This window comes from Bombina bombina, chromosome 10 (assembly GCF_027579735.1).
Source record: "Bombina bombina isolate aBomBom1 chromosome 10, aBomBom1.pri, whole genome shotgun sequence".
Taxonomy (NCBI): domain Eukaryota; kingdom Metazoa; phylum Chordata; class Amphibia; order Anura; family Bombinatoridae; genus Bombina; species Bombina bombina.
The window spans coordinates 96,917,991-96,945,330 of record NC_069508.1 but is presented as its reverse complement, the minus strand read 5'-3'; the positions used below and the strand labels follow the sequence as shown (position 1 = coordinate 96,945,330).

General features: G+C 34.4%; 1 protein-coding gene across 1 annotated transcript; it reads right to left on the bottom strand.

Annotated features, from left to right (window-relative positions):
• On the bottom strand, positions 1 to 26,702 carry LOC128640737 (vitellogenin-A2). The gene is made up of 32 exons (XM_053693164.1): positions 26,388 to 26,702; positions 26,119 to 26,280; positions 25,884 to 26,032; positions 24,382 to 24,532; positions 23,812 to 23,969; positions 22,175 to 22,340; positions 21,225 to 21,350; positions 20,916 to 21,134; positions 20,355 to 20,578; positions 20,171 to 20,268; positions 19,298 to 19,422; positions 19,069 to 19,170; positions 18,084 to 18,203; positions 16,699 to 16,888; positions 15,847 to 15,940; positions 15,415 to 15,600; positions 13,987 to 14,134; positions 12,667 to 12,895; positions 12,403 to 12,578; positions 11,590 to 12,162; positions 11,284 to 11,331; positions 10,954 to 11,058; positions 10,270 to 10,482; positions 9,353 to 9,495; positions 7,960 to 8,098; positions 7,660 to 7,795; positions 6,817 to 7,003; positions 4,784 to 4,878; positions 2,600 to 2,697; positions 2,232 to 2,391; positions 1,759 to 1,920; positions 1 to 250 (listed from the first exon to the last, which is right to left on the bottom strand). Exons 1-32 carry the CDS (start codon positions 26,700 to 26,702, stop codon positions 138 to 140), a joined length of 5,310 nt encoding a protein of 1,769 aa, XP_053549139.1. The 3' UTR covers positions 1 to 137.
• Positions 26,703 to 27,340: the final 638 nt, after the last annotated feature.

Here is a 27,340-nt window from a genome sequence, read left to right as displayed (position 1 = left end):
TGGATGCAAATATTTATTGGAAATTAACATATCTACAACATTGTATTATACAATTTCTGGTGTGAGTCTCATTCATTAGTTAGGTGACATTGTTAATTTATATGAACATTGTGTGCTCTTATTCATGGGGCAGATTATTAGTTACACTTAAGAGATTCACAGGAGCATTCTGTATGAGCATCTACTGTCTCAAATAGATCTTCAGGCTTGTCTATCTTTGTTTGGCCTTCAAGAAAGTCTGTGGAAGCATCTGTAAATAAAATAAAAGAGTTTACGATGGGTGGAACTGGGTTTCACTTGTGTCAAACAATTTATTATTTTAAATTCAGCCCTTTTTCATTTCAGTGCATTATTGCTGAAACATACTAATATACACATATCAAAAGTAGTCTAATATCACTTTAATATGATAACACATAGAAGAAAATTATATTCATTACACAGCAGGAGGTATATTGCCTGTTATCTATAGGCTGTTTCTCTAAGTGCATTCTAATTTACTGACTATTCTACTTATTTTACATTAATTCCCCCTAATTAATTTTTTAATGTCCCTTGAACAACCACAATCTGATGTAGCTATGATTTGGAGAGGACAAGACAAACTGCAATGTTGTCTTGGATTGGGTATACTCAAGGTTCCTGCTAGAATACAGATGAACGCATTAGTTCTCATAACACATTGCAATGTATAGGAGGACAACCTCAGTGTACTGAATAGGGCAAGTGAACCTTCATTTTAGATAGACATTAATAGACTAAATAATATAATCTATGGAAAATGGTATTAGTTTTCTTTTTCTGTTTATGAGATTTTCTGTAGGTAATTGTTATGATGTTTTCAACGTTTGTTGTCAAATGATCAAGAACTGGACAATTTGTAATAAATATAAACTTCTGCAAAGTCTCAAAAATTATATTTTTGAGAGCAAAATTGCACGAGCCTCTTTACAATCTTGTCAATTGTATAATCAGAACTAGACTGTTTTAATCTGATGATAATGTTACAAGTAATTATCACAATCTGAATAAGTCATAAGTACAAATGTACTATATTAAGCTTAAAGGGATGGTGTACTCAGCAGTGGTGTATTTAGCTTTTTTCCTGTCCTAGGCCCCAGGAAATATTCTGCCCATGAACCCCCACCCCAATTATGTTGCTCTTTTTTGTGTCTCATATATTTCTCCCCACCGAACGCCAGAGATGTACTAAGGGTCTTGCACCCCCTTTATACAACTAGGTTTAATTGATTGATAAATAAATTAATAAATAGATATAATTTTTGAAGACCATACAAGTAGGAAACATTATGTGATCAAATTACCCCTCAAATGTGCAGGCTTCACCAATCCTGATTCCCTACAACAGGCTTCATTGGCAACAGCCAAAATATTCTTCAGTAAGCATCTTGGAAGGATTAATTGTATTCAAAGTTGTTGCAAGAACAACTTTTCAAATGAGCTGTTTTGTCTCTCCCAATCCCACTGGGAGGTTGTTTTCTGTTCTACCTTATGTTTACATATATTTTATATAGCCAATACTCCAGTATTGAAAGTTCCATTATAAGTGGTGCATTCATGGGTAAAATGGATCCTTGGGAAAATGTTACTACAATGTCCCTTTATATATTTGCTTTTCTTCCTAACCAATCATCATTTTACTGTGTCTATCACACCCTTTAATTTAGCCCGTCAGTCAATGCTTCCCAATGAGTTCACTTTACTAATTTTTCACTATTCTCTGTACTAGATCTTTACCTGCAGGCAGACAGTGGAAGCCAACTGATACCGGAGTCGTACTAACTGGTGAACATCCTTTTATACATCGCAGAACTGGTTGGACTGAATAACATTTAGATTCATATTCATCAATATCAACTGATTTCTCAAGTTTCACCATTGTGCGCTGCAGTTTACAGGCTGCAAAAAAAAAAAAAAACAAACACATCAATACCATTGTTAGTTATTTACTTTATAGTCCAGCATATACATAGCCCCCAAGCATACAGCATTTTTTTTAGGATGGTTACATTTGGGAGCTCTTTTTAAATGCCCCCTTTGTCAATGTCCTGTTTTTTAGGGATATCTAGATCCCTCCCAGAAACCTCCTGACTCCTCCCATGAACTACCTACCCATGCCTACACACAACCTCCCAACCATGCCCCTGTACAGAAATACCAGCCCATGGGCCCCAGTGTTGCTTTCAGGTAGGTGACTTCTCTGCCATTACCTCCAGAACAAGCTTCTTCGGCTGGAATCCAAGAATGCAGAAAGCTTGCTTCATCTCTGGCAACATTACCATCTGGCATCTGGAACTCCTGTAAGTTCTCACTATCAGAATGACCACATATTCCACAGGTTCTTCCCTTCATCCATAAGGTGGTTCTAACCTGTAGACATATGAGGAATTAGTGCAATTTTCTATGCTGACAACACTAATATGTATCAAAGTACACAGGAGTCATCATTTTGGACTTATCTTCATATCTACATATCACATTTTTGCATTACATAACATTAGATTTTTTAAAAAAATTCTTAAAACAACAATATCCGTTAAGAATAATGGTCATTTTAGAATGCGTGATCAGCTTGTACCTTGCTTAATTTTCCATCGTAATAAAGTTTATCAATTCCGAAGTCTGGAGCTGAAAGTGAAAAGCCTTCACCTTCATTCTGTATGGTTATCAATGGAGCTGAAATGAAATTAAACACAGAGTTATAATTTTTTGTTTTTATGACTTTTTTTTTACATCAAACTGAGAAAGAAAAAGAAAATGCATAAAGGGAGATTAAACACTAAATAAATGCTAGACAGAATGATCAATTCGAAGAAAAGATTAGCCTGAGAATAACAGGTAGATGTATTTTTAAAGGGTCATTAGCTGTTTAAATATTGACCAAATAAGTGTAAAGTTTTAGTGTCTATAAAACAATAGGAGCTGCCATGTTGTAACTTAGGTTACCTTTTCAGCTGTGGCCAATTAGAGACAGTTATATATAGCTCCCTAGAGTTTGCAGCCTATAACTTTGTGGAATATAACAGTGTTGATGGCTGTGTGGAATATAGCAGTGTTCTGCACTTATATTTCTAGCAGAAAATGAAAAGCTCAGGAAAAGAGGACAAAATAAATAAAATGAAAGTATATTGCAGAGTTTTTTTAATAGATATATATATTTATATATACAATTTATAATTTTACTTTAATACTGCTATTTTAACAAGTGGATATGTTTCCATTGCTAGAAGTAGATATATACAGTTACCCTTTGGGGTCTAAAGTTGGTGGGAGTGGGGTGTGAAAATAAACGGCACTGAAAAGTGCCTTTATATTGCGGTCTATGTGAACTGTGTGTTCCCTGTAAATATATATGTATATGGTTATATACATACTGTATATATTTATGTGTTAATATGTGTACATATGTATATCAGCATTTCCATATATATTTATGTGTTAATATGTGTACATATGTATATCAGCATTTCCATATATATTTATGTGTTAATATGTGTACATATGTATATCAGCATTTCCATATATATTTATGTGTTAATATGTGTACATATGTATATCAGCATTTACATATATATTTATGTGTTAATATGTGTACATATGTATATCAGCATTTACATATATATTTATGTGTTAATATGTGTACATATGTATATCAGCATTTACATATATATTTGCAAATGCTGCAATCGCTGCACTTCTTACCCCCTTTGCTGCACTTAGGTTCTGATGCCGTCTCTGATGACATAAGAACGAGGCTCTCTTTAGAGCCTTTGGAAGCGCGCTCTTGTGAGTGCAATGCTTCCCAACAATGCGAACGTGAGCTCATTAGCCTGCGATGGTATTACAAAGTGGAGGGCAAATATTGCATTCTTCAAATCGATATTTAGCGCTCCACTTGTAATCTGGCTCTTAGGGGTCTTTTTATCAAGCTCCGAACGGAGCTTGATGCCCTGTGTTTCTGGCGAGCCTTCAGACTCGCCAGAAACACTGCTCCATAACCTGTCCTCCTGCTCTGAGGCGGCGGACAGAAATCAACCCGATCAGATACGATTGGGTTGATTGACACCCCCTGCTAGCGGCCGTTTGGCCGCGAATCTGCAGAGAGTGGTATTGCACCAACAGTTGACAAGAACTGCTGGTGCAATGATAAATGCCGACAGCAGGTGTATTAAAGGGACATTAAACACTTTGAGATGGTAATATAAAATTATAAATTGTATATAATAAAACAACTCTGCAATATACTTTCATTATTTATTTTGTCCTCTTTGCCTGTAATTCCATTCTGAAATTGTGAGCTTTTCAGTTCCTGTTAGAAATGGAAGTACAGAACACTGTTAAATCCAGCACAACCATTGGCTGCACACTCTAGTGACCTATTTAAAACTGACCCTAATTGGCCACAGTAGAGAAGGTAACACAAGTTACAACATGGCAGCTCCCAGTGTTTTATAGACACTAAAACTTTACACTTATTTTGTCACTTTTTAAACAACTAATGAAACTTTAAAAAATACATCTACATGTTATGGACTAAATCTTTTCTTTGAATGCATCATTATATCTAGCATGTATTTAGTGTTTAATGTCCCTTTAAGGGAACAGATTTTCAGCACTAGCAGTCAAGCAATTTTGGGAAAGTTACCAGACTGCTTTAAGAGCAAATGAAAGTCAATCAATGTATTTGTACCTGATGGGATAAAAAGTAAACTATACAGCTTGATTTTGCAATACTGTAAAATAAACATTAGTTTTCACTTACAAGAGGAAGGCTGGTATGGCAAACTCTGCTTTGGCACCACAATTCCATTAACCTTAAGCTTCTGTTCTCCAGACAAGGAATACATATCCACATCACTAGAACAAGAAAACAGTACATACAAGTTACATTGTGTATTTCCAAAAATATGTTGTTGTTTTTTTATTGTAAATAGTAATGTACTGAACACTTAAAGGGACATACATTCCAAACTTTTTCTTTCATGATTCAGATAGTGAATACCATTTTAAATTCTTCAACTTATTTTTATTATATAATTTCCTTCATTCTCTTGGTATCCTTTGTTGAAGGAGCAACAATGCACTGCTGGGAGCTAGTTGAGAGCATTGGCTGAGCCAATCACATGAGGCACATATGTGCAGCCACCAATCAGCAGCTCCTGAGCCTACCTAGGTATCCTTTTCACCAAAGTAAATCAAGAGAAAATAAATAAATGAAATAATAGAAGTAAATTGGAAAGTTGTTTAAAGTCACATGCTCCATCTGAATAACAAAAGAAAAAAAATGTGGTTTGATATCTCTTTAAATGGATTCTATACTGGTTCAGGACCTCATTTACATCTGTCTCTTATTAACCACAGCAAAGGAGATAAGATAACCATACTCAAGGGACAGAAACGTAACTCACCATAAAAATATTTACTCATGTGCAGTAACTAAAAAACTTTTTTATTGGTGTTTCATTATTTATTGTTGTTGGGTTCTTTTCACAGTCCCTAGGAAGACTAATGTACGTACTACATGATCGAGAACCCTGACCCAAATAATGTTCCCAGTGTTTGCTTAAAGGGACGTCAAATCTCAAAAACAAAATGGTGATTCAGATTGAACAAACAACTTTCTAATGAACTTCTATTATCATATTTTCTTAGTTTTCTTGTTATCCTTTGTTGAAAAGCAGGAAGGTAAGTTCAGGAGCGTGCACGTGTTTGCAGAACTAGATGGCAGCAGTTTTGTAACAATGTTATACATTAGCAACAGCCAGGGCTGGCCCAAGAAATTGTGCTGCCTGGGTCCGAGAATGCAACGATGCCCCCCCCACCCCCAGTAATAATATTACTGATTACTATATTAACCTACTAGCCTAGCTGCTAACCTTACTAAGCCTGCCTACCTGCATGCAACCAATGCTTATGCACAATTGGGCAATAAGTTGGAAGGAAGTTAGGAAAGAGATGCACTTGTCTTACCTTAAATGTCAAACCCTGACCAGTTTTGTGTCTTTGTGCATGAAGAGTTTATGCTGCTGGGAGCCTGTGAATTTTCCCACAAAGACACGGGACTGGTCTGGATCTGACTCAGTCACTGAAGTGCTGCCCCTTGTCAAGTGCTGCCTGGGTCCATTGGACCTACTTGGTCCCATGGTTGAGCCAGCCCTGGTAACAGCACTAGATGACAGCACTATTTCCTGTCATGTAGTGCCCTAGACATGTGCACGCTACCTATCTAGATATCTCTTCAACAAAGAATAATATGAGAACAAAGCAAATTTTAAATAGAAGTGAATTGAAAACTTTTTTTTAAATGGTATTCTCTGTCTGAATCAGGAAAGAAAAAAAAATGGGTTTCACGTTCCTTTAAGCAGTGTAGGAGTTCATTAACTTCCCTTCCTAATAGGCTGCAGAAAAGGTATCAATATAAACATACACAAGAAGCATCTATAGACTGCAAACCAATGCAGCTCAGGTCAATATGACAGATTATAAAGTTTTTATAATAATGATCTTGTATGCAGGTCTTTTGCAATACAGGGTATAACTGATCATTTATTTGCTGCATATTTAACAAAGGCTTAACTGATCCTTTTAGTCTATGCAGACATAAGTGAGACTGGAACTTCAATTCAATCTATTTTCTCTACAGTTTTTACAAAAATGGAATATCTATGTGATCAGTTTGTTTCCATAATGAGCAAAAGTGTCTGAGTTTTCAGAATCTGTGTGACATTAACTTCGTATATCAGCTTTTAAGAGAACTCTCTTAAGTTCAATACAAAACTATACTGTGTTACTTACAAGCTGCCAAGTTTGACATTGATATCTTTATACTCTGTAGATTGTGGAGAATTCCTAATCATCACCAAAAATTTCATATCAGAACTGGCGTCCTGAACCAATATATGGAAGCAGTTTCCAGGCATTGAGTAGTTAAAGTTAACTTCATTGAAGGTTGTTATACTGTTACTGGTCATTACACATTGTCCTATAAAATAAAATGGGAACAGATTACATTTTAGATAATGAAATTATTAAAGGGACATACAACACACACACAAAAAATATTTCATGATTCACATAGACTAGAGCATGCAATTTTAAATAATTTTCTAATTTAGATACCGACCTAGGTATCTCTTCAACAAAAAATACCATGATACCAAAGCAAATTTGATAACAGAAGTTAATTAGATCTTTTTTAATTGTATGCTCTGTCTGAATCCCAAAATAAAAAGTTTGGGTTTCATATTATTTTAAGAAATATTTTTTTTTTTAATATTGATATAGAATAAGTTTTCAAAAACGTAAGAGTATGAGGCCGATTTACCATAGTGCGAGCGGACATGATCCGCTGTAGCAGATCATGTCCGCCGCACATCGATAAATGCCGACAGCATACGCTCTCTGCATTTATCGTTGCACAAGCATTTCTAGTGAAATGCTTGTGCAATGCCGGCCTCTGCACATTCAGGGGGTGTCAATCAACCCGATCGTATCCAATCGGGCAGAATGCTGTCCGTCGCCTCAGAGGTGTCAGACGAGTTAAGGAGCAGTGGTCCTGAAGGCTCGTGCGGAAACAGGTGCATACGGGGCACGAGAAATCGGCCCCTATGTATTTGATATGTAATATGATGTGCTGACCTTGAAGTCTATTCATCAGCATCTGTGGAGCATCAGCAAAGATATTCCATGTAGGCACCTGAATATCAGCAGGCTGTACGTGCCAACCTGCAGTTACAGCCAGTGGAAGTTGTAATGCTTGATAAACCAGGGTCATCTGGAACACAAGGATGATATGTTAGTTGGACAAGTCATGTTCAAAATAACATTAATAAAATGTTATTTCACCACCAAAACACAAACCAGTTCAGAAGAGCTTCCGGTCTATAAATATTTGTGTAATTTGTTGTGAAGAAAAATGATTAAAATATTTACATTTACCTTTGGTACTTGAAGGACAACATTCATAGCTCTTGGGGAGCTAAGAGCAAGGACTAATTTAATCTGTTTTGAGGGATTTCTCTGGAATTTTTCATAAAATCCTAACATCATTGCTGCTCCTGGAACGTACTCAGCCATACTGAAATACAATCATAAAATTAACAATGAAGCCAAGTAGTCAATTAAATGGAAAAAAAAAAAAAAAAAAGGATAATTACTGAATCTTTAAATGAGAAATTTGAAATTTGGAATTTTTTATAATTATATTTTTCAAATGAAATTAGATCTTGGACAAACTAAAAATGTTTAACTGGTCACAAAATTTTGATAAAAAATATTTCAATAGGCCGTAGTTCCCATTACTGTCATAAACTACTAGTAACATAAACCTTCTCCATAGACAGAGATAATTCCTGTTGTTACCAACAGTTTATACATTTTACAACAGTTATGGAAACCAGGCCTCAGTTTATTTTTAATAAACAAATATTTTACACTGGGGATTTGGCCCTGGGATAAAAAGCACAAGTGTCTGGTAAGAATAAATATTGACCATTCGAAATTAATTCCCCCCCCCCAAAATCAATTAAGTAAATTTTCTTCATCTTTTTTAAATATTATTTAATAAATGAGTTTGAGATATTATTTGTTTTCTAATCTACCTTATACTGACCTTATAAATATATATTTTTAATTTATTTGTTAAACTATAAAAAATGACCTTTGAAAATACTGTAAAATATAAATTAAATAAACTTTTATTTATCGGATAATACAGATTTAATTATTTAACTTACATTTTCACTATCTAGAGGAAGCTAAATGCCCTTTGAAATCATTAAAGAAACATGAAACTCAAAATGTTTCTTTCTTGATTTTGATGAGGATAACATTTTATACAACTTTTACGTTTACTTCTATTACCTAATTTGTCTCATTCTTTTGGTATTCTTGAAAAATCACTACTGGGAGCTAAGCACTAGGTGAACCAATAACATGAGGCATTTATGTGCAGCCACCAATCAGCAGCCCCTGAGGCTACCTAGGTATTCTTTTCAACAACGGTTACCAAGACAACAGAACAAATTAGATAACAGAAAGAAAATTGGAAAGCTGTTTAAAATCACATATCTGCATCATGAAAGAAAAAATGTATGTTTCATGTCCTTTTAAGGATGAGTTTTCACTGAAAAAATAGTAATTAGATACAAATATATATTAATATATTTGAATAAATAACCTCAAATTTCTTGCTAGTAAAAACTATTTGTTTTATCAATTCTCATAGCTTATCTCTCTTTTTACTACACTGAATAAAGTAAATCTTTCTGTATAAGTGAGTATATTTTTAGAATAGTACAGTGCTAGATCTATATGATTATATATCACTTACAATTCTGCTACTTTCTTCACTTTAGATGGAATACGAGGTAAATCCACTTTCAATCTGAATGCTGGCTGATTGCCTAAACGTCCGGTCTGTGCCTGGATGGCTACCTTGTATTGCTGACACCGCTGGCCCCATCTAAATTCAGCCTAAAATATAATTCACATGTTGTTTTTTTTGCATTAATTAACACAGCTCATGTCAGTTTTTCTTTGCACCTTTTTGACAATATTAACATTTTTATACCATAAATGTTACCAGCACAATGGATTTGTGCATAAAATATGGACAGATATTGTTAAAGTGAATTGGCAACCACAAAGCTGTGTAGTTCCTGGGTAAACTTAATGTAAAAATAAAAAATAAATAATTTATAGTGATGTGTTTATATAAAAACACATTTCACATTATCATTTATAGATGGTTTGTATATGTGACAAAACCGACCTGCCATTCTAGACACTGATATAGCTACAGATCCAGACAGGTACACGTACAGGATGCCCTGTATTCTACATCTGCATCAGTATTCAGTATCTAACAACACAAGTTACATTTTTCAAGATATATTTATCAGAGGGTGTATCAGAAATTCAGAGCAGGGCAGTAAATTCTGACTGCATTACTGTGCTCGGAGGCACATCAAAAGAGAACCTTCTGCTATATCCTCAAACCTATTTATGCTATACTGGGTGATAATCATAGATCTTAAAGCTGTAATGTTCATGTTAATATATATATAAATATATATATATATATACACACATACATAAATGAAGCAAAGCTAATGGCACTACAATATTTCGGAGGAAGTATTCTGTTATAAAAAAACAATCTAGTGTTCTAACTTAGGGTTAAGGTTTTTGTATGTATCTTGTATTCAGCTACTTTGCTGATGAAATTTGACATATGCACATACATACCTGAGCTTCATGAGGACTCTGAACGGATGCATCAGCACACATTTTCCACCTGCTTTCTCTACTGATGTCCACCACATAGGCTTGTAACCTGGGTTTAGAGGAGTGTTCCTCTGCAAACACAATGACTTGGTATCCTTGTTTTTTGTTGTCATTTCTTAGGGCCTGAGCAGTGATAACAACCTGAGGGGGTGCTTTGTCTCCCAGGTATCTTCCCTAAAAATACAGCCAAGTGTTAATACATTTTTAATGATAACAACACAAAAGCATCTAATCTTATTAGAAAAGCCATTTTTTTTGTTTTTATCTTTATTTTGTCATTTAAAATAGGTGTTTTTTCCAGCTGAAGGCATCGCCTATACTAAAGTATTGGCCATTGTGTAAGCTAAGGAGGCCTTTGAGTATAGAGAAATATATAAAATCAGGTGGTCTGCTATTTATGCAGACTTATCCCATTTTCATGGGCATGTTCTTGTGAACAATGAATTGAGACTTCATTGAGCAAAAACAGTTATTTCATACACAAACACAAACTTAAAGGAGCATTTCTCCCCTATATTGCAATCCTCTGCAGCTACCGATTTTATAGTACAATGTGCCTTTAAGTCTCTTTTTAACTACTTAAGCAGAAGTTAAAAGAAAATTGTCCTATGTAGAATAGAAAATGCAGAATACTTTGTGACTTACGCGATGTGATTGTCTTCCACCACTTTGTCTGCTTGATGAGCTACTACTTGATGAGCTACTGCTTGATGAGCTGGATTGTGAGGACTGTGCCTGCCCTGATGTCCTCTGGGAAATAAATATAGGAAACATTAAATCCTGAGATTACTGTTATCACATGCTTAACTATTAATAACACATAATTATATCCTCTGGGATTAGTTGTTGTATTATCTGAGAGCCTTACTTCTACAGAAGTGAGAATTTTACAGTGTGTGAAAGATATTTAATATATAGAGAATATAATAAATAATAATATTAAATATCTTTAGGAATAATTATATATACACTTACTTGTCTGCGTACTGGGTTAAATCGTAATTTATAGAGTTCACGCTGAACCTAGATGAATAAGGAAATGTACATAGTTACTAGAAAAATATTCGTTTTCTTGTAGAAAAAAAATAGTATACGTTCAAGAGTAAAAACTTTTTACATAAAAATGCATCTTTATAAGTTTTCCTGCTTCATTTATGAAGAGTTGCTAAGTTAAATCAATCTAGTTAATAAATTAAAACTGTACTAACATTTACAATTAAGATTCCCAGATCCCAGTAAACACAGTGCGTCATATTCTAGCCCAGCTTTCTATTACAATACCTGAGGGAGGTCAGAATCCCTCAGATGTTTGTTATGACGGTTCTGCTGTTCATGACTGCGCTGAGTGTGCTGTCCATGGTTTTGATGATGCTTATTTTGGGCTCTGCTGTTTTGACCGCTGGAACTGCTGCTGCTACTGCTGCTACTCTTTTTACTGCTGCTGCTGCTGCTGGAACTGCTGCTTTTTTTGCTGCGGCTGCTGCTGCTACTACTCTGCTGCTGACGCCCTTTAGCTGTTTGTCTGTCTCTCTGTGACTGCTGGCGATAATTGTCTGAAGGTACAATATCTTTTTCATTCTTTTGTCCATGATGTTGCCTTTGGCGCCTAGATTGCTGAGATGAACTTGATGAAGATGAAGGAGAAGAGTTTGATGAAGAACTAGATGAACTAGAAGAACTAGGTGAATTAGATGAACTTGAAGAACTAGATGATTTAGATGAACTGGAAGAACTGGAAGAGGATGAGGATTGTGGCTTTTTGTTTCTGGCTTCAACAACGTCTGTCTCTGGGGTTTTAGCGTTTTTGCTCTTTTTGTTGCCTTTTTTATTTTGACGTAAACTTTCATTTCTGGCCTGCAATGTGTCATGAAAGAAAAAAAAATCTAAATATATTAAAATGAAAGACATATTATTTATACGTAATAAAAATAGTATTTTACAAAAAAAACACATACATGATATAAATGTTGTATATACATAAATTATAAAAATTCCAAGAACAGGAAAGCTAATATTACTAAATATTCTAACTTAATGACAAAGCAATAAACTTTTATTTAAAAATAAATAAATATATATATCATTCCAACTTACTCTATATTCAATATCTTCTATTCCAAGAATCTTTTTGAGTCTCAGATGAACCTCGGACTCTTCAAGCTGTTCACCTTGTTTATCCTCATCAGTTACCATGGCAATGATCTTGGAAGCTGCTTTAGTTCCAGCTGTGATTTCCAACTGAAGTTTTTCAATTGGTGCATCACTTTGAGCTGTGCAATACAAATGTAAAAAAAAGGTTACACTGTGTATCAATCATATTTACATATTAAGCAAAGGCATTTAAAAATAGAGCTATACCTGGTTTTATTGTGACTCTGATTTCCTGTTCTCCAACTGCTCGATATAGTGGGGTCTGTCTGAGGAATCCGGCATTTTGATATTTGGTTTCAAGACAGACTTGGAAGCCAAATTTAGGGGCTTTAGCACAGTACCGATAGTCATCAGTGTTCCTAGATGATGAGTATTGGTGTTCTGTTACTTCTGCAGAGTAGGCCCATTTCTTGCTCACCATTTCTGAAGACACATCCTACAACAAAAGTATTTAGCAATTATTTTTTATTTCATGCAGAGGTTTAGTGAGCTTTATCTTTAGATCAATTGCCCTTATCTCTCAAACTTAGCATTGGCTGACAAGTTATGGTTTATCTCTCTCATCCATTACCATTTGCTTTGAGGGCTATAACTATCGTTTCTTTTCAGCAGCTAAACACCACAAACACTTCTGATTTGAAAAACAAAGCATATACAGGTGCATCAATTTTAATTTCCTTCAAGTCTAGGCGGACGAATTATCAAGCTCCGAATGGAGCTTGATTCCCCTTGTTTCCGGCGAGCCTGAAGGATCGCGGAAAAAAGTAGTTATGAAGCAGCGGTCTAAAGACCGCTGCTCCCTAATTTGTCCATCTGCTCTGTGGCCGTGGACAGAAATCAATCCAATCGTAAAATGCTTGTGCAATGATAAATGTTGTCGGCATTTATCGATGTGCAGTGGAGATTATACGCTACATTGTATCATGTCCGCTCGCACTTTGATAAATATGCCCCATAGACTGTCTTAAGGCACCTACATGCCCAACCATCAGTTTAATAAGGTTGCCTTAAAATGACTAAACACCTATAACCTTACTCTTCTTCCTACCTTAAGTATAAAATCACTTTTCTTAAATTTGTTGCAGGTTTAATTACTTTTTTGTTGTTGTTGTAAATAAGTTTGTTCCAATGTTTTTTCTTTTTGTGCTGAAGCAGATTTTTCTCATTTTACCACTAGAGTGTGGTACTTTTTTTATCAGCCAAAAAGCAGCTGGAAATTATACATTAGTTGGTATCAAACATGCAAGGTCCAGAATTAAAATAATTAGCTTCAACTTTACCTTTTTCATACAAAAAATGTTTTTCAGCTCTTTCATATGCATGATAAATATATTTTTGGACTCTAATGTTTATTAAACCTAATAAATACTGTCCACTTTCTAAATTGGAGTGCCCAGTTTATTGAAGACAATATTAACTACTGACCTCTCAGTGTGTATTAAGTTGCACAAGTCTATTATGAAGTATGCAATATCAGACACACCAATTCATATATATAAATACATCATCATACAGAATCCTAATTACCATCATGCTGGCCGCTTCTTCAGAATTCCTTCCGGTAGTCTCAAAGTGTTTCTTAAGAATGTGTTGTACGGCTCCTCTGGGTAAGATTGGTGTTTTCTTTGTTGCTTCCAGCTCTTCCACATTTCTTGACACAACAAACACTTGAGATCTACCAAGAAAAATTAGTTATTAATCAGACATTGTTAAAGACTATATTTTCATTTTTTTACTTACTTTCCTAATGTTGGAAAACAATAATGTCTCTATGATGCATACTAAGGGTTTGATTTATCATTTGTCTGGCGGACATGATCCGCTGTAGCGATCATGTCCGCCAGACATCGATAAATGCCAACAGCATATGCTGTCAGCATTTATCATTGCACAAGCAGTTCTGGTGAACTGCTTGTGCAATGCCGCCCCTACAGATTTGCAGGGTTGTCAATCAACCCGATCGTCTGCGATCGGGCGGATTGCTGTCCGGCGCCTCAGAGGAGGCGTACGATTATGGAGCTGCGGTCTTAAGACTGCTGCTTCTTAACTCTTGTTTCCGGCGAGCCTGAATGTTCGCTCGGGAACAGCTGTATTTGGCCGCATTCGGACTATGATAAAGCGGCCCCTTAGTGTCAAACTGTGATCTTATTTGTTAATAAAATATACACTTAGTCAGTGCTATCTCATCATGATGAAAGTAAATCAGTAGATCAGATCTTCTCTCACAATAAAACAATGATCAATAGATTAAAGGGCCATTACATGTTCAATAAAAAAGAATGCAAAAGCACTTACTCTGAATATCAAATGAGCAATCAATATTTTAAAACTTCCTAGCCATGTGACAGTCATCATCCAATGACAAAATTCATACACATATAGACTGTGAATTCTTGTACATGCTCAGTAGCAGCTGGTGCCTCAGAAAGTGTGAATATAAAAAGACTGAGCACATTTTAATAATGGAACTAAATTGAAAAGTTGTTTAAAATATCATGCTCTGTAAGAATCAAGTAAGTTTAATTTTGACTTTAGTAATACTTCAACAAATTCAAAAGATCTGCTGCGAGTGCTCACCGTTCAAGACATACACATATTACAATGCTCTTTGAAATAAATGCAGCCAATCAACACAACCTGTAATGGGCGTCTTTATACAGCACTAGAAAACTCAACACTATGTATATGAAAACCTTATTAAAGCTTTTGTCTTTGTGTTGAAACCACATGGATATTTGCAATTTGTTATTAATTCAAGTCTTTTAGGGAAAACAATAATTTAAATCTGTAAAAATAATGAAAATTGCTCCTTTTTATGCTATAGTTAGTTGTAATTGTTGTACCAGGTTGCTCTGGGAAGAATCACTGTCATTAAACAAATGTAGATCTAGTTTCTGTGTGCGCCACTGTCTTGGGTCTATTACTGTATTTAATCAGCTGTAGAAAAAAACCTACCTTGTCAGCAGTAGTTCCTCTTCTTGTTGGCATGGAGCAGACTCAATCTTGAAATTTCTGTCCTTTGTGTCTATCTTTGCTGTAAATTTAGCTGGGGTAAATGTCCGTACTTTACCGTGAAATTCAATACCGCTCTGTATAAGGTGAGTGTTCACTCCCATCGTCGCCACAGCATGAACTGACACACTACAATTAAAATGAAATTAGGAGTGTTCACACCATTATTAGAACGTTCATTAATGTGTTATTAATTGTTAGAATATTTTTTTTTCATGTTACTTACTAAATGACAAAAAATCATATAAAATTCTTAATGCGCATATTATAAATTGATATTATTAATAGGTAGAAAAAAAATCTACTAATTATGTGCAGATTCTTACACCAAATATTGTATTTTGCTTAGTACCAGTATCAGATATATTTTCTCACCTTGGAGCGATGTCAGCTTGAAGTTGTATGTTAGATTCCAGCAGCTGAGCTACACTTAAGTCTTTAGTTGGTGATGGTGAAACTTTCATATTAACTATAAAATACAAATAGTGTATTTAGTAACATTCTAGAGAAACAAGGTAATGTTAATTTTAAAAATATATATATTTAAATATAGTTGCTTAAAAGTACAATATATCCAGTAAAGAGCTGATAAGCATTATTTGTATTTAAATTTGCTTAAGAAACATCCTTTCAAATGGGCTGAGCTCTCTTTCTGAATTTCACCCGCCTGCTGGGAGGTTGATAACTGCCTCTTTTATACATAGCTTTTCTATGGCCTGTAATGCTGACATTTTCATTATAGATGGTAGTTTCATCTTACAAAAGCAGCATTTTTTTCAAATCCAAAATAATGGAACTCTTTAATAAACTCTAGCAGGTACATTGATCATTGGGAACCCATTAAATGGCAGACACTTTTGCAAATGAATGTTACTTTAATTATACTTTCCATGATCCATGATCTAGCTATTAAGTAGTCTGCTTTCCAAGCTCTTTCAGGTATCATAATAATAATAATAATAATAATATTCTTACTTTATATATCTGAAAGCAAAGTGTATATATATATATATATATAAAATATATTGTATATAGTAACGTAGAAAGTAATTTGCATGATAAATTAGACCTGAAACATACAAAACTAACATAAACATCTCTATTCTAATCATATTCAGTATTTTGTATATACATGCAGTCATAATTTGTATTTTATTTCTGAATATTTTTTGCATGTAACTGTACAACGGATTCTCATTTAATAAGGGACATTATTACGCATCTTACCATTAGCAGCAGCATTAATCACAGCAGCTGTGTGTACACTGAATTCCATTGGGAGACCAACACAAGTGGGAATAATGTGTCGAACTTCTGCAGCCAAAAATGGATGAGCCCATTGGCCAGCGACACCATTAAGGAGTTTATTCAACACATTTCTAATTGCGGAATGCCTGTCTGCTGGTTCATAAAGAGACTAGAGAAATACAGAAAACAGACATAAGAACAAAAAGGCCCTTTTAGATTGTCCATATTTCTATTTAAATTTTAGGCTTAGTTCATCTTCCCTATAGCCTTATGCACATACCAGTTATTCTTAAAATCGCTTACTGGTTGTGACCCCACCACTCCTGTAAAATAACCCTAAGCTTTCTATATTCTGACTTCAGATCATGACCCATTATTAGTTTTCCATCTTTATGAAAAAAAGGGTTTAATGAAACCCTTTAAGATATTTGATCTTATATTTGTCAAATCCCCTGATATATTTGGATCTATCCATAAAAAATTTTTTCTGTTCATCTGGGGTCTTTCCTTATAAGCTTTGTTTTTTTAGATGATTGTAAAAGCCATCCTTTAAAAAGTTTGTATTTAAAGGGACAGTTTAGTCAAATTAAACTTTCATGATTCATGCAATTTTAAACAACTTTTCAATTTACTTTTATCTTCAAATTTGATTTGTTCTCTTGGTATACTTTGTTGAAAGCTAAACCTAGGTAGACTCGTATGCTAATTTCTAATCCCTTGAAGGCCATCTCTTATATCAGGGCATTTTCACAGTTTTTTACAGGTAGACTGTACTAGTTAATTTGTGCCATATAGATACCATTATGCTCACTTCCGTGGAGTTACCTAGGAGTCATCACTGATTGGCTAAAATGCAAGTCTGTCAAAAGAACTGAAATAAGGGGATAGTCTGCAGAGGCTTAGGCCCCTATTTATGAAAGGCCTGTTGGACATGATCCAACATTGCGGATCATGTCTGACAGATCTCGCTGAATGCAGAGAGCAATACGCTCTCCGCATTCAGCATTGCACCAGCAGCTCTTGTGAACTGCTGGTGCAACACCGCCCCCTGCAGATTCGCGGCCAATCGGCTGCTAGCAGGGGGTGTCAATCAATCCTATCGCATTCGATCGGGTTCAATTGTGGCAATCTCTGTCCTCCTCCTCAGAGCAGTCGGACAGGTTATGGAGCAGGGGTCTTTAGACCGCTGCTTCATAACTGGTGTTTCTGGTGAGTCTGAAGGCTCGCCAGAAACACGGGGCTTTAAGCTCTATATGGAGCGTGATAGATATGCCCCTTAGATACAAGGTAATCACAGAGGTGAAAATTATATTAATATAACTGTGTTGGTTATGCACAACTGGGGATTGGATAAAAAAAGTTACCCGCATTATTTCTTGGATGGTTTCTTTGCTGATTTGAGCGAATTGCATCTCTTGACCAAGCACCTTGAAGTTAGCTGAGATAAGGGGCTCATCAGAAGGCAGTGATTTCCAGCCAGTAAGCTATGAAATAAACCAAATAATAAGATGGTTAAAATTAATATTTTAAAGGCATTTAATCGTAAAATATTAACAGATTCTTTTGTTACAATTAAAACAAGATTCATACTGAAATATAGAAGAATGATGGCTTATATATTAAAGTTGTGAAACACACTCGCCTTAGGAAAATTGTGTAGTGATATATAGACAGGCTTTTAAAATTATACTCATGATTATATTTCATAAAATAATTAAAGTAAAAATATGACTTTAAAACAATAAAAAAACACACCTTGTAGTTACAAGACTTTTCTGTAGCTTTGCAATAAATTAAAGAGAGATTAAACACATTGATATTTTAATATAAACTATTTAGCTATGTGTAGTAAAAAAACTTTGCAACATACTTAATTATTTATTTTGCTTAATTTTCATGTAATATAGCTTGGAAATGTGTGGATTTTTTAATTTTCAGAAACTGCTGACTTATCAAGGCTAACGATGCTACATACCCTAAGTGCCTTTAACTGATAACATCCTAATACCAGTAACAAGCCAAAATGAGCTTGTTACTGGTGTAGACAAGGTTAGCCACTGTCATTATAGCAAAAGGTGGTAAAATAAAGAAGGTCTCTCATGGTGATTATGCCCCTTTAACTTTGAGGTAATGCACTTAAAACATATCCCAAATATTACAACTGAGGCTCCATATGCTGTTTAATAAGCCACAAGAATAAGCTAGTTGTCTCAACTAATCAAAAGCATAATGTAACTTTTCCCCTCTGTTGATAAGACTATATATATATATATAATGTTCTCTTATATATAATAGATGTGTGCATTGTTTTAAAGCAACAATAATAATTAGATTTATTATAGCACTTACAGTTTTCACTACACGCATGATCTTTTTGCGCATGGGATAATCTGCAAATGGAATATTCTGTTTTCTTAAAGTTTCCTGGAGTCCTTCTGCCCGAACAGCAACCTATAAAAAAGTTACCAAGAAATTTAGTGTAAAATAAGATTATATTTAACAAAGGGGTAATAAATACGTTATACATAGACATATAATATATACATATTGTCACTTATTTGTTGAAGAAATAAAATACCTCTACAAGGTCAGTCTCAGCACCAGCCGCAATTCCTCGGAGTTTAATGAGTATAAAGGTTGGGAACATTGTTTTTGGGCTGTTTATAATGTAAACATTTACAGCAGCTCCAGTCATCACATTGTCTACAGAAAGAAAATGCAAGAAATATTACTACCAATTAACAGATTAAAGGGCCATAATAGGTAAAAAAATGACCTGCTCTGATTCATTATTGCATGTCATTTTAAGACTTTCGACCCTGCACTCTTTAACCCCCTAAAAAGGGTTAAGCGCACAATAGAAGTACTACTGAGGACCTGCACAGCTGCTGAGGACCTGCTGGTCTAAAAAGGCCAGTGGCACAGTGCCGGATTTAGGTAATGAACCAGGGTAACCTCTATCTGCTGTTTTGTCCTCCAGAGAATTCTTTAGAGTTGCCCACTCAACAGAAATCTGGAACGCACACATTTTTAAGTTTGGCTTTTTCCTCGGGCCACAAAAACTGTGGCAGATATTCTTAATTCTGCTTTTCCTAAGGGCTGAAAATACTAGTGCAGAGGACTATATATGGCCCATGGCTACTAGATGGGCTTCCTAGATAATTGATGGAAACATTTTATATATGTCATTGATTCCAGTTGTTCAAAAAGTTGAATAAGGGAAAACCAACAGACCAAGACATTACAATATGACATGAACATAGGTGACTAATTGTACATGACTTACAAATGAACTACATGTGAAGTTGTGTTATGGTCTGTTGGTGGTGCTTGAAGACAAGTCTTATCTCTATTGCCATTGATGAGTTACAAATATTTGCAATCTAACAATGTCTCATGTGTAGGTTGCACATATAATTGTTTTATGACGTACCAGGTATTTGTTACTCACATTTAAAGGTATCTATATGAAGGGCTTTGCTGTAACGGAAGCCAAGCTTGTCAAGAGCTGGATTTAGCATTTTTAAAGCAATACTGCAAGCTGCAGCCCTGTAAATATAGAGAATGTTAACATAAAGTGTGACATTTCTACTTTTGTGAAAATTATTTTGTTATTGATGCTTATTATGACTTACAATGAATGAAGCTCTGGCAGTCTGCTCTTGGTCAATGCCTTCATATGAGAGTATGTGAAACTTGCAAGCTGCAAGTTAACTTTGCTTTCCTTCATTACTGTTTGAGCTACAGTTGTTACTATGGCGACTCCTGGTTTGGTTTCGAACAGAGCAATACAAGATACCATGCGCACCTCAGAATGGACGTTACGGTCCATAAAGATCTGGAGCAGAATTTCCTGAACCTAAAAACAAAACAATATTATAAATATAACACTTTCAAAACATTTTTAAACAAAGCTATACAAATGTGACAGATGTATAGACTGTAAATTATTGTTGAGGGAAACTCTTAATATCATACAAAAATAAGCAAGGTCAAGAACCGTAATTGATGTCATGAACACTATGTAATGTTTTTTCATCTAATTTACTGGTATTCTAATTGTATTTTCACAAATTCTGGAGCTGCAATCCTTCAATACAGCAATCACCTTACTTTATATTGTATATTGTATAAATGTTTTTACCAAAGTTCTAATACGTGTTGCTAATTGGAATATTATCAATATACTCATTTACTTTTCGTTGGTCTTGTTGGGCAATGTTTCTTAGAGCCATCACAGCATCAGTCTGAATTCTGATAGGGAGTTGGGAAGCACCGGAGGAGAATCCTGGCAGGAATTTCTGAATACGTTTGATACTTTGAGGTTGTCCCGCATTTCCCATTGCCTTTAATGCAAGAGAGATGTCTTCTACTCTGCCCTTGCTAGCAGCCTCAGCAGCTAAATCATGAAGAGGCTATAGAAGATAGATAGGAGCATAATATCAGTAAAGTGTGAGGTCTCTGAACTTACTGAGATACATACGTTGTACATAATTAGTACGTACTTGGAGAGCCGCTTCTGGGCAAGATGAGGTTGTGGCACAATATTTGTAGACCATGGAACCATAGGCCAGTATTGCAGTCTTGTAGAGGAAAGGCTTGTTCTGTATCTTAGAATCCATTACCAAGTCCTATAAACCATTTAAACCAGTTAGTTATGCCTGTGTCAATCTGAGAGAAGTAAACATTATTTACAGTCCACAGAAGTAACTGTTCATAGACAATGTTAAACCATTACTTGATCTAAAAAGGACCTTTAAAGGGCTTAACACAAATAATAGTAATCAGGAAGTCCTTATAAAAAACTAAATAATCTATCTTTATCCCATAAATGAAATCAATATATTGGTAAACAAGCAACATGTACATTATACATTCATTTACAAAAATACTTTTCGTTTTGGAAGTAAATAATAAAAAAAATCATGTTTTCTTCCTTTGAAGTTGATAATAATTTGTTACTACCAGCTAAATTTACAGCTATAATGTGTTCTGGCCATATGGCAGTTTGGTGGTTTACTATGTATTGTTCCTTTCTTAGCAAAACATTTATATCCTTTCCCTTTAACAATATGTATTTTTTAATCTTCTCTTCTGGCATTAGGAGTGCACAGATTCTTAAAGCAAATCACCATTTTTAAATAGTAATAAATATTAATTGTTAAAAAGTTTATAGGAAACTTTCACCCAGATAATGAAATACAGGTTAATAAATAATAATATTAGTAATAGTACAACAATATTGTTAAAAGGAAACTGACTATTGAAAAAAATTCAACAGTTGTATTGCTCTTAATAGTAGTATATTTTATTGCTAGTCTTGCCATAACATAATACATTTTTCAGCGGATTTCTGTTTTTAGATACATATTTAATTTTTTTAAGAAGGGTTCATAATTTCATTCAATAATGAATAGAAATCAATAAGATAATAGGAATTTATTATTGGTCTTACAGAAGCTTCTTGCAATGTACGTTGACTTGCACGTGAATGCAGCATAGCCATACTGATGCACAAGGCAGCTTCCTGTTTGTTCAGATTTTGGTTATCTATATTCTGCTTGATGAACTTCAGAGAATCAGTAGATCCAATCAGTGGGATAGCATGTATCAACCAGTGCCTATATAAATACACATGTATAATGGTTACAGATACAGTACACTATAGCATAAATATAAGGCAATTCTCCTGAGAAGCCAATTTGATGTTAAAATTACCTTAAATGGACATGGGACCCAATTGTTTTTCATTTATAATTAAAATAGAGTGTACAATTTATTTAAAAAAAAAAACAGCTTTCCATTTTTGTTCTATTATCAAATTTACTGTGCGTTCTATCCAAAAGAAAAAAATTAGTTTCATGTCCCTTTAATGCATGTTTCTTATATGCAAATTTGTGTATGGTAAAAGTTATCACTTTTTCAGTAAGAAGCCTCAAAGAGAAGTAAAAGCTGATTTTATAGATAATCACTAAATTCTGTGATAAGCATCTCTTTAGTCAAACAACATTTTCTTAATTTTTTTCTATCATGTTATGAAGGAGCAGCAGTTCTAAAATATTTTTGAGTAAAAATAAGTTAAAGGGCCATTATAGTCGTAGAGTGACATGCTTTAACCGGTGCTCAGACAAAATGCTGATGGACAGAATGCCGAAGTACATTTGTCCGTCAGACATATGTCCGAGAGACTGTGTTCCGACGTCGGCCGAGGGCAGATACGCTCTAGAGTGCTCTGTTCTAATCAGAGCCTCGGGTGCCGCAACCACCTCTGGGAACCTAGCCATGGTTCCCATCTCCCAGCGACGTGCATTTAACTATCTGTCTATCTATCTATCTATCTATCTATCAAATGGATAACATTCTTGCAAAACTGCTGCCATATAGTGTTCCAGAGTCATTTACGCCTCGGAGCTTAAAATTTTAAAACAGAAGTAAATTAGAAAGTTGTTTAAAATCGCTGGCTGTATATGAATTACAAAATATGTAATGTTGACTTAATTGTCAATTTAAGCAAACATATATTTAATCATATTCATAATTGCTGCTTTTATATGAAATTTAGTTTTATTCTATACAATAAGCCTAATATCTATAATACTGCTTTTGCGTGTTGAAGAATTCTTCATACAATGAATGTTTTATAAGGATAACTATACTGAAGAAAGGGTCATATAAAAATGATGAAACTTAAATACTTTTTTAAAAGGACACTGAACCCAAATTTTTTCTTTTGTGATTCAGATAGATCTTGCAATTTTAAGCAACTTTCTCATTTACTCCTATTATCAAATGTTCTTCATTCTCTTGGTATTTTTATTTGAAAAGCAAGAATGTAAGTTTAGATGCCGGCCCATTTTTTATGAACAACCTGGGTTGTCCTTCCTGATTGGTGGATACATTTATCCACCAATAAAGAAGTGCTGTCCAAGGTTCTGAACTTTCTTTTTTAAAATAAAGATAGCAAGAGAATGAAGAAAAAGTTATAATAGGAGTAACTTAGAAAGTTGCTTAAAATTGCATGCTCTATCTGAATCACGAAAGAAAAAAAATTTGGGTTCAGTATCCCTTTAAGCATATTTACATAGACATTACCTGTACTGAGGTCGGTCTGCATACTGCTTCCAAATAGTCTGAAGGCTTTCAGCACTTGCTGCTCTCAGAAGCTGAATCAGTTGCAGGTATTTGTCTGGAGCTTGTGATTGAACTTGTTGTTGGTTATTCTGCACCAAGTTCTGAAGTGTTTCTACAATCTAATAAAACAAAGGAAATATTAAAAGCAAAAAGTTTAATCAATGTATGTGTGTTATGTATAAAGTCTTATAGCAAATCAAATAAACACATACCATGATACTACTGATACATTAGAAAACATACATATAAATAAGCAATTAAAAATATCCCCATTTAACCTGAAGTTATATAGCTATGTTCTAGTAATCAACCTGTCCTGCACTTTGTAGCAGAAACCACAAGACGGATTAACGACTGTCTTATTTATTTGCATAATTTTACTAACTGTCTGTGTGCGGTTGCTGCTTTATTAAATATATTCATGAAAATGGGCTAAAATGTATATTTTTGTAACATAGAAATATTTAATACTGTTTAAAATAATGTTATTAAGTATGTGGGAAACCCTAGTTTTATTGTGATAAGCCATACCTGTGATTCTGGGTTCTTGGTCTTCAATAACTGAAATGGCATCTGATGGACTTCGGCACCAAATTGGTAGTTAAGACCACCACGATTTTCCAACTGCAGCTGTGCATCACTGCTTCGGCTAGCTTTAGTTTCCACCCATGTTAGTACTTGTCTGAAAGAGAAAATCCAATTAATTGCCATAAGAGATCACAAAGAAATGGATCCTTGCAATGCTTGTCTTTTAATATGCCATTTTCAAGAAAATGAAATGACTATATCCAGCAATAGCGTGTAATGTTTGTATCCCAATTACTGCTCAAACATGTTTATCCTAATCTATATTACTGGTTTCATTTAGTAATCATGCTGAGGAAAGCAGCCTCAACCTCAAAAGTGTTCTGAATTTGCTAGGCAATTCCTTTTTGTTATTTTTTATTTTTGTTACCACTGCTTTACACATAAAAGTGTGACACAAATAGGGAGCAGTTAAAGGGACATGAAACCCAAAAAGTTTATTTCATGATTCAGATAGAGAATACAATTTTAAACAACTTTCCAATTTACTTCTATTGTTTAATTTGCTTCCTTCTCTTGTTATCCTTTGCTGGAAGGTTTATCTAGGCAAGCTCAGGAGCAACAGAGAACCTAGGTTCTAGCTGTTGATTGGTAGCTGCATATATATATATATATATATATATATATCGATTGTGATTGGCTCACCCATGTGTTCAGTTAGAAACCATTAGTGCATTGCTGCTCCTTCAACAAATGATACCAAGAGAATGATACAAATTAGATAATAGAAGTAAATTAGAAAGTTGTTTAAAATTGTATTCTCTATCTAAATCATGAAAGAAAAAAAATTGGGTTTCATGTTCCTTTAAATAAAGATAAAGGGAATACAAAAAAAAAAGCCATTGAAAATATGGTCCACCACCAGTTTACAGTATAAATAAAGGTATAAATACATAAATGCAAAACATTTTAAAGCCCTCAATGATATATGAATGAACAAAGTGAAATAAGATTGCTGGTATCTGAGGGCAAACAGAAGATAGAAGGCTCAATAGATGGTATTTTATAAATACAGTATGAAAAAAATTAATAACTTCAGCGATGCCTAAACTTTTTTTTCACATGGAGGGCTGTTCATTAATGATATGATTGGCCAGGAACCATATTACATTCAGCTCACACTTATGCTAAAGGTAATGCTTCCAAATGAAAATAGTTTATAAAAATTATCGAACAATAGTTATTATTAATAAATATCATTTGATTGTATTTACTACTCTAATTTGCAAACTTTAAGACAAATATACTTGCTTAATTACCTAATGAGATGAGCTTAACTGCATCTTCAATACAAATTTACAAACGTCTGTTTTCTGTTTAGTGCCAACTAACCAAAAAATGATGGAGGCCAAGATGCTGCCTGCTGACTGTAGTCTGAGTTGCCCTGCTCTAGTGTATACATTATTTATTATTTGGCTATACATAAAAGTTCTTTGATAAAACTATACCTTGCTTTCATTACCGCAGCTCCATAAAGTTCATAAAATGGAGAGAACTGATAGACTTGCTGGGCTGTAGCTTCTACAATGAGGGCACCCTGTTCCTTCTCCTTTAGTTTGTATGTGTAGGTAGCTGATCCTCGTAAGTGCTTTGATTTCTGTATAGAGAAATAGAACATAATGAATTCAGAGGATATTGAAATTATACATAGCCATTATTAAAAATGATAGTTTTCACAGTTACCTGTTGGCATGCTTTGCAGGTTTCCAAGTAGACCATTCCGATGTTCTTTACTACTTTGTCTTCACAGTTGTTGAGATCTGTGGATTTAGTTACAATATATCTCTCTTGCCTTCTATCTTCCTGGATCACATATTTTGTGTGACACACTCCGGTAACACCATTCTGAGAAACAGATTAGAAAATATTCATAGAATGTATTACATCTGTTTGAAAAATAAATAATTATATTTTGGTTTTATATCTAGGATTTAGCTAAATATAACACAAACCTCTTGCAGGTCATACACATCTTGAGATTTCTTGATTGTAACTTGAAGCATGTTTAGGATTCCCCTGTGAATATTGACCACAGTCTCTGAAACATCAGCATGAGCAAAGATCTCTCCCACACGGCCATTGGAGTACTGAAACCTCACAGGTTTTGTTAGTTGTTCAGCCAGAACCTGGGTCAGCTTAGAGGATCGAGTGAATGGATCTTTTGGCCATATTCCGTTGTACTCCTTTATTTCTGGAGATTGGATCTTAGAAAAGAATGTGGAAATAGAAACATTACACAATAGTTTAATGTATAAATTTGTTCTCATTAGCAGTTCTAGTGGGTGGTTGGGAGAGCTATGTAATGCCACACTGTTGGGACACCACTAAATTTCAAAGGTATCACTAACCTTAATTTTGCAAGATAATCTAGTTTTGTGCATTTTATTTTCTCTCTCTCAGGCACATAGAGAGGAAAATTGGAGAAATGTTGATTTATATAGGAAAAAAAGTATAATACCTTTCACCCTTGATAGGATATTTTACAGCAAATGTTGCTAGCACCCATAATCTTTAAGGTCTATAACCACTCCTTTTTGAGCTATTGCTGATGTACATTATAGGTCATGTGGCTGAACTAGAGCTGTTGGGGGCAAATATAAGATTATTATTATTAATACAAATTTCTTTCTGTCTGTTTTTAATGATACTTGATAATATTAAATATAAAAGCATATCACATTGGACAAACTAAATTATGTCTCCTAGATTCATTAAGACTAGAACTCCCATTCTAATATTAATAGTTTTGTATTATTCATTGGAATCCATTCATTAAAGAATTAAATTATAAGTGAGTTTTAGTCGAAGACTGCATAGTGAGAGCTTAGTAAGCAAAAACACCCCATAGACAGAAATTAGCTTTTTATCTATAGTCTTTGTTATTTACATTTTTTTAATTAAAAAA